The sequence below is a fragment of the Lactuca sativa genome, chromosome 6, assembly GCF_002870075.4.
Source record: "Lactuca sativa cultivar Salinas chromosome 6, Lsat_Salinas_v11, whole genome shotgun sequence".
Classification (NCBI taxonomy): Eukaryota; Viridiplantae; Streptophyta; class Magnoliopsida; order Asterales; family Asteraceae; genus Lactuca; species Lactuca sativa.
In genome coordinates, this window is record NC_056628.2 from 73438122 (window position 1) to 73447715 (window position 9594).

General features: G+C 34.5%; 1 protein-coding gene across 1 annotated transcript; it reads left to right on the top strand.

Annotated features, from left to right (window-relative positions):
• Nucleotides 1-1769: 1769 nt before the first annotated feature.
• Nucleotides 1770-2720, top strand: LOC111890153 (uncharacterized). The gene has a single exon (XM_023886306.1). The coding sequence runs from the start codon at nt 1770-1772 to the stop codon at nt 2718-2720; it is 951 nt and encodes a 316-aa protein (XP_023742074.1).
• The last annotated feature ends 6874 nt before the right edge of the window (nt 2721-9594 follow it).

Here is a 9594-nt window from a genome sequence, read left to right on the forward strand (position 1 = left end):
ACCTTCTACGTATCAGGCTTTCAGGATGGAACAAGTAAAATGGAGTTACACAGATCCTTCGAAAGATTCGGCCTTGTAGCAGACATATATATTGGTGGGAAGAAGAATCAAAGGAAGCAGAACTTTGCGTTCATCAGATACGTGGGGGTGTAGGATGTCAAGGCCCTGGAGACAGCCATGCAAGGAGTTAGAATAAGGGGCATGCTACTCTCGTCAAATCTGGCCAAATATCAGAAGGAAAGTACGGTCACTAAAAGACCCTCAACAAGTCGTCAAGGTGAACCTCATGTAACACTCACTTCAAGGAATGACACTAGGGACTTCAGAACTTTTGCACAAGTCGCATCAGGAAAGAAAGGTAATTGTCTGAGCAATTCTCCCCCCATCATTCTTAATCCTGAAACTACTATGAGTAAACGGATACGGAAAATTATGTTGATTAGAGAGGCACATAGCCTTGATCACATTGCCAACCTACCTGCACCCACCCTCATGAACGAAGGTACAAAATATCTCGGTGGCTTGAGAGTTGCCATTCTATTTGATTCATCGAAGGACGCCCGTGAATTTTTAGAAGACAAAGGTAGATGGAAAGAATGGTTCTAGTGGATGATACTACGTGAACAACTGAATTCCAGTTACGAAAGATTGGCATGGTTGAAAATTAACGGTGTGCCCCTCAAATACTGGGATGAAGATAACTTCTCCCGTATTGCCAGTAGATTTGGGAAGGTCATATGCCCATTTGATAACATACATAACAGGAGGGATCTCTCCATGGGCAAATTCAGAATAATCACAACAAGAAAGAAGTGGATCAATGAAGAAGTTGAAGTTATGGTGAATGGCGTACTACACTCCGTCGGAGCAGTTGAGTACACAGACAACTGGTCGTCATTTAACCCCTGCCCATTCGACAAGGTGGCTAAGGATGGTGACTCGGAATCCACTGATGGTGAGGACGACGACGAGGGTATATCAGAGACATGGCTACAGGAAGATGATAATGATATGGAGGAAGGTGAATTCCGGCTGGACGCCTCACCAGAGGTACAATCGGAGAAGTCGAAAAGTCATGATAGAAGTGTAAAGCCTCCAAGGAACATTGGGAATGTAAACGTGGTGCGATTTGAATCCTCGAAGAGTGGTTCCCAACACGAGGAACCTGGCATGGAAGGCATTAGTGATGGGTCAACAAATGTTAATATGGCGTTTGGAATTCCATTTAGAATGGTGTACGAGGAGGCAAATGGAGACCTAATGAATACAACTAATGCTGGCATCAGTAATCTGGAGGCTAGACCCACTCAAAATGTGATTGGGCCCAATAACAATCTGCTACCTCAAGATTATGATGGACTACCTCATATTGTTACAACTCCAACCCAAAATATATTTACAGCCTAAAAAGGGGACTCGATATCAGATACTGAGCACATCAGTAATGAAGCCGAGATTAAAAAAAGAAAACGTGCAAGAGTTAGTAATCGCTCGTCCCCAAGAACCTTCACACCATCAACCAACATCAATCCCTCGTCTAACTGCGGTGATATCCCTCAATCTCCCTATATAAGCGCATCACTTGATCTTAATAAGAACCCTAAAAACTCCTCGCCGGATAGGATTAGTAGTGAGGGATCAGAAGTGACCGGGTCAGATGAAATCAGGAAAACTGTGGAAATTAGGGCAGAAATCGGGTTTCAATTGGATGCTGACAATCAAATACTGGTTGAGGCCATGGGTGGTAGGGGTGGCTGTATACCTAAGCCATGAATTGCCTATCACTAAACATAAGAGGTGTGGGTGAAGATGAGAAAGTGAATTGGGTTAGAAGGTTGAAGGTTCATCACAGAGTAACATTTGTTGGGCTCCAAGAAACTCAAATATCTGATTTCGCAAGCATTAACGTAAATGGTTGTTGGGATTCCAATGAATTTGATTTTGATGGTGTTGTCTCCAATGGGCGATCTGGGGGCCTCATTTCTATATGGGACAACAGGTGCTTTCAGAAAATTGAGGTGATCAAGAATCGACACTTTCTTATAATAATTGGCAAATGCAAGATCATTGAGGGGAACCTGAATATGGTTAATGTTTATGGTCCGCAATCATTGGCAGAAAAAAAGAAGTTGTGGGATGAGCTAATAAGGATAAAAAATGAAAGGCCATGCATGTGGGTTGTGTTTGGGGACTTAAATGCCGTCAGATACCCTAGTGAGAGATGTAATTCAAAATTTTACCCCTCTAGTGCTTTTGCCTTCAATAAGTTCATCCAGGAAGCGGACCTAAAGGAGTTCAACATGGGTGGTGAAAGGTTTACCTTTATGAGTTGGGTGGATGCCAAACTTAGCAAGCTCAATAGATTCTTGGTCTGCTCGAGCTATCTCAATTCTTTTCCCTTTAGTGCAGTGATTGCTCACCCTCGAGAATTATCCGATCATAGTCCCATCACACTACAGTCGGCAGTCTCAGACTTCGGGCCGATTCCGTTCAAGCTATTCAACTCCTGGTTATTCAGAGAGGGTTTTGATCAGATAGTAAGTGATGCATGGAACCAATTTATGGGTTTTGGCACTTCAGATGCTTACTTTGCTGCCAAACTCAGGTTTTTAAAGAACTCGATCAAGAAGTGGAGGAAGGAAGAAATCCAAAAAGAAATGAAGGAGCTTAGTGACACAAAATTCCTGGTCAAAGATCTTGAGAAGCTGGCGAAATTCTGACCCCTCACAGCTTTGGAGGTGAGTAACTGGAACATGGGAATCAAAAAGATATCGGAGTTGGAACAATGGAAAGCCATGGACCTTAAACAGAAAGCTCGAATCAAATGGACTGTTGATGGGGACGAAAATACTAAGTTCTTCCATGGCTATATCAATGGTAAAAACAGGAGGAATTACCTGCATGGCCTCACGATTAACGGTCGTTGGCAACCGAGGTCAGCTTGATCAAAGAGGAAGTATTTAGATTCTATGAGAAAAAATTCACAGAAGACCGTGTCTCTAGACCTAAGTTCATCAACCCGTTATTTAAGATGATCTCAATGATGGACGCCATCAGAATAGAATTTCCCTTCAGTTTGGAGGAGGTTAAAACTGCAATTTGGCAATGTGGTAGTGAAAAAGCCCCTGGACCCGATGGTTACATATTTAAATTTTTTAAAAAATTATGGGACATCGTTAAATACGACGTGATGAATTTTGTGAGGTATTTTGAAGAGTATGGTGCTTTGTCTCATGGTTGTAACTCTTCCTTCATTAAACTTGTTCCGAAAGTCAAAGACCCTCTTTCTCTGAACGACTTCCGTCCAATAATCCTAATTGGTTGCTTGAGTGAGATCATCAGTAAGATACTCTCAATTCGTATGAAGACTGTCATTGGTGGGATAATTGATGATGTTCAATCAGCATACGTGGATGGGCGTTGTATACTCGATGAACCCCTCATGATCAATGAGATCTGCTCATGGGCGAAGCGTAGCAAAAAAAAGAGTTCTTCTTTTCAAAGTAGATTTTGACAAAGCATTTGACTCGGTGAATTGGGAATACTTAGATTCGATTCTTGCTCAGATGGGATTTGGAAACAAATGGAGGATGTGGGTTTGGGGCTCCTTGAAGTCTTCTAGGGCATCAGTCATCATCAGTGGCTCTCCAACGAAAGAATTTTCTATATCTAAAGGGGTTAGGAAAGGAGATCCTCTCTCACCATACTTATTTATTATTGCCATGGAGGGCTTAAATGTAGCTCTTAAATCTGCCCGAGACAAAGGGATTTTTAAAGGTATTCAAATACCTGGAAACGGACCAACTTTATCTCACTTATTCTACGCGGATGATGCGTTGTTTATTGGTGAGTGGTCTAGAGCTAATCTCAAAAACCTTGCGCGTATACTCAGGTGTTTCCATATATCATCGGGCCTCAATGTAAACTTCCACAAATAAGGAGTTTTTGGTATAGGGTCCACCTTGCGAGAAACAACGAATTAGGCAAGCTTATTGGGACGTGAAGCTAGAGTCCTGCCATTCGATTATATTGGGATTCCAGTGGGAGCCAACATGAACCTTAAAAAAAATTGGAAGCCCATACTTAAGAAATTTCATTCCAAACTATCACGTTGGAAGGCCAAAACTCTTTCTTTTGGGGGTAGGCTAACGTTAATAAAGTCTGTCCTTGGTAATCTTCCCACCTACTATTTATCGTTATTTAAGGCCCCGACAGGTATACTAAATGAGATGGAAAAAATTAGAAGAAGTTTTCTATGGGGTGGATGTGATGATAAGAGGAAAATACATTTGGTGGCATGGGATAAAGTCCTTGCAGCTAAAAGTGATGGAGGACTAGGTGTGGGCTCGATAGAAGCATTAAATATTGGGCTACTTATGAAGTGGTGGTGACATTTAAAAAATGAGGGGCATTCTCTTTGGGCTCGGGTAATATACGGGGTCCATAAATTGTCAAATAAGCCTTTTGATTATTTATCTAGACAAAATGTCAGTGGGGTTTGGAGTACCATTGGAGGAATTAAAAAGAAACTAGTGAAGCACGGATTGGGAGTTCATGACATGTTCAAGCTGGTGGTAGGAGCTGGGAATGAAACTCTATTCTGGTATGATCCTTGGTTAGGGCCGATGAGATTAAAAGACAAATACCCCGCCCTATTTGAGTTGGAATCTAGGAAAAGATGTTCAGTCGCTGACAGACTTTCAGGATCAACCATCTCATGGAATTTGAAGTCCCATCCTCCTGGTCTCGGTCATGGGTCAACTGTCCAAGCACTCACTAATGACCTCTCAGGTATTCACCTAGCCCAGAGTGTTGACCACTATAAATGAAAATTAACAGGTGATGGTTTGTCCACTGTCAGCTCGGTCCGAAAAATCTTAGATACACATCCCATCTCCATCTCGGGCACGATGACAATTAACTGGTGCAAAGTGGTTCCAATTAAGGTATTATGTTTCATTTGGAAAGCTACACAAGGTAGAATACCCGTTGCTGTTGAATTGGAGTTGAGGGGTACTAAGGTCATCTCAATGTTGTGCAGCTCGTGTATTGGACAACAGGAGAGTGTCGACCACGTCCTCATTGACTGCCCGTTTGCGTCGAGAATCAGAGAGAATATTATGAGCTGGTGTGGAGTAATGCTTGATCAAAGCTCATTAAGGACTACTGGGGATCTTCTTCATGCTATTTTAGCATGGGGTAGCTGTCCAATGAAAAGGAAATGGCTAACAATCATATGCTATGGAATGTTATGGAATATGTGGCGGTTCAGGAACAAACGATTGTTTCAAAACGATGGAGTTTCAATGATTCAGGGGATTGAGTCTATCAAAACTATGGTCTTTTATTGGTGTAAGCACAGGGGTAAAAAAGTAATTTGTAAATAGGACGAATGGTTAGTGTCCCCGTTTATTGGATTGTAATCCCTTGTACTCATATTTAAATTTTACTATATATACTCTTTTTACATAGTTCAGCCATCAGAAAAATTTATAGTATAAAAAAATAATCATTTTTTATCTTTGTTTTTAGTCGTAAACCAACAAACGTAATATTTTTTCCTTTACCATAAACCTAATTTTCATAGAACTCTTTATTTTTAAGTTTTTTTTATAACGTGCATTTTTTTATTTTAAAGTGCAGTTTTTTTATAAAACATGGAATTTTGTTTTAAAACATGAAGTTTTTAAAAAAATGTGCAGTTTTTTTTATTTTATAAAAAATGTAGTTTTTTTAAATCGTGTTGTTTTTTTAAAACATGTAGTTTTTTTGTTAAAAATTACAGTTTTTTTATAAAAATATTCTTATTAATTGATTTATTATTATATTAAAATATTAAAAATAAAAAATATTGACTCTAAGAAAAAAAATGTTGACTTTGATATATTACTTTGAGTTTAATAAATAAATAAATAAATAAAAATTACATATAGTAATATTCTCTGTTAACCGAAAATTATTATTAAAATAAGTAATCATACATACTTATAAAGCTAGCATTTTTTCTTGAATCTCATACATTTGAAACCCTTATTATTTGTTTTCCTTTCACCACATTCATTTGAAACTCCCATGACTTTTCAATTTCTTTATAATAATAATAATTATTATAATTTGGTAATTAGGTTAAATAAATATCAAACCTAAAGTGTAATCATATATAAACTAAATTTCAATATTAAAATAATATCTTTACTTTTATTTATAAAATTATGTTTTTTTTTATTAAAATAATATATTTACTTCTACTTATAAATTATGCATTTTTTTCTTTCATCACATTCATTTGAAACTCACATGCATTTTTCCTTTCCCCACATTCATTTGAAACTTCCTTGACTTTTCATTTTTTTCTAATAATAAATATAAGTTGGTTAATAAGGTTAAATAAATATCAAACCTAAAGTGTAATCATATATAAATTAAATTTCAATATTAAAAAAATATCTTTACTTCTACTTATAAAGTTATGTTTTTTTTTTTTTAACTTTTAACATATTATAGTTAATTTATTAGTTTTAATATATTGTTGGATGTAAATCATTATCATTTTAAAAATATAATTTTGGAACAATTTGCATAATATACTTACATTATTAATTTAAATATAATATTATAGGGTCAACTTAAATATAATTTTTTTTTAACTTAAACAACCCAAAAAAATATTTTGTAAATAGTTAAAAATGATAAGATGTAGTGTCTTTCTAATAATGATTATAAGTTGTTTATTAAGGTTAAATAAATATCAAACCTAAAGTGTAATCATAAATAAACTAAATTTTAATTTTAAAATAATATATTTACTTATACTTATAAACTTATGTCTTAAAGTTTTAACATATTATACTTAATTTAATAGATTTAAAATGTTGTTACATGTAAACCATTATCAGTTTAAAGCTACAACTTTTGAACAGTTTGGACAAAATAGTTATAATTTAAATATAAAATTACATTGTCAACTTAAATATAAATTTCAGTTCCACTTAAAAAACCAAAGAATATTTGTAAATAGTTAAAAGTGATAAATACAAAAACTAAATTGTAATATCAATTTAACTAAAATATTTCCTAAAAATATTTTTATAATCGTGAAAAAATTTCAAATAAGTAGCTTAAAATAATTTATAATAAAAATAGTTAAAAATAAATCTATATAAATAATTATATTGTTACCTTTAAAATAAAAAAACAATGTTTGATATTTTAACAAGTTATAATGATAGAAATTAAAATATTAAGTAAATAAATTTTAAAAATTAATTATTAATAACAACAACTATAAATAACATTAAACCATATATTATATTTAAATTTATTCATGCGTAATTCGTTGATAGAAGTCATTCAAACGATTGAGATTATGCAGTTATAATAGATTTATATATTATCATATAATTCAAAATAGTCTATATATTATATCAATTTAGTATACAAATTATTATATCAAATTTAACAATAACGTTATTGTTAGATTTAAAAAAACATATATTTGTAAAGACTTCAACTATACAGGTGTTTTTGCGCAACGCGCGAGTATTCGCCTAGTATCCTAATAATAATAGTAATAAAATAATATTAAAAAGATTAAAAAGAGAGAGAGAGAGAGAGAGAGAGAGAGAGAGAGAAAGATTAAAAATGAGAGAGAAATAAAAAGGAGAGAGAAAAAATTTACTTTTTCAGAAAACAATGTAACTTAAATAATTTATTACTGAAATGATTAATCAATAATTATGATTTTTTAGTAGACATAGACTCGTGTGTAGTAGATTGGTGTGTGGAAAAAAAAAATACCCTATCTTATTGAAAACATGAAAAGACATTGAGCTAAACTCTCATTCACTATCATCATCACCACAATGACATGCACTCCTAAAAGCTCTCATGATTGATCGAATTGCACCTATTCTTCGTTCTTCATGAATGGTTTTAATCCATGAATCACAACTGAAGTGTATATATATATATATATATATATATATATATATATATACACACATGTGTGTATATATATATATATATATATATATATATATATATATATATATATATATAGCAACCTCCCAATCGTCGGCATCAGGAGTCCCCACAACTTTCTCATTTCTTCTTCTTTTTCTTGTAGTCACCTCACCATCATCAACCTCACTTCCACAAAAAGTTTTAAAACCACTATCAATCGCAAGAAGCCTACAATACAAAATAAAATTCAATAAAAACATTAGTATGTAAATTATGAAAAAAAAATTAATATATCATATTTAATAGTAAATAAAATACCTATCAAACACTGCCTCATACTTTTCTGCCATCTCTAACATCAAAAAAGTAGAATTCCATCTTGTGTCAACATCAAGGGATGGTTTCTTACTACAATTAATCTTCACTTTCTCAACACATTCTAGGAATGTAGCAAACCTAGCACCCGATGACCTCACATACTTCACATCATTTCGGATCTTTGTGATAGAACTAAAATGTTCTTCTAACCCGTCCCTAACCACAAGATTTATGATATGAGCAAAACACATAAAATGCAAGTATTTGCAATCCAAAAAAGCATGGGGTCCCCTAAGCATGGTCGCTAGATACCTAATTGCCTCATCATTTGAGGAAACATTATCCACAGTCACTGTAAACACCTTCTCAATTTCCTAATTCTGTAAGCATTTGTAAACGAGTTTTCCTATGGTTACACCTTTGTGATTTGTAATGTGAAAAAAGTTCAGAATTTTCTTTCTCAAAACCCACGTCTCATTAATCGAATGTACCGTTAAACAACTATAGTTAATGTTTTGGATGGATGTCCAAGTATCAATTGTAATGGAGACGGTTTGTTTGTTTAAAACATCCTTCAATTTATACATTTCTTCTTTGTATATCTGCAAACAATTCCTTGCAACAGTCCACCTTGAAGGAAATTTAAATAGAGGTTGCAAATCCCGTGAATATTCCCTAAATCCTTCATCTTCAACTATACTAAAAGGTTGATTGTCTTTAATACACATGCGGGCTAAGGAATTCCTACATTTCTCTTGGCTAAAGGAATGAACTTCCAAAGAAGTAGCCCCCGAGTCTCCCACTTTTTTGAAACTCAACACATATTGTTTTTTCGTATCACAACTTTTCCTTTAGCATCGTAAACAGGAGATGTTGGAGAATAGAGTCTTAAATGATTTCCCATTGCACTCGTACCATTTTTCTTTGAATTCGCACACATCATTGTTGAACAATATAGGCATTTCACTTTCTTAGCACCCTTCTTTACGATATCTCGAACAAAATGTTGTCATACCCAAGATACTCTATGACCACCAGCCTTATTATCTGCAACTTCTTCATCGTCTCCTTCATCAACATCAAGATCAACATCAACAGTTTGTGGAGCATCAACATCAACAATTTGTGCATCTAGTTGAGGCCTTTCCATCTACATAGAAAAAAAAATCAACAATCCATATGTAAACCAAAAGACTTCAGGAAATAAGAAGCTTCAATTCAGCAATATTCATCAACATTTCACAGCAAACCATAAGATTCACAGCTTTCAGAATAATATTACAATATTTAAGCAATATTTATCAACATTTCACA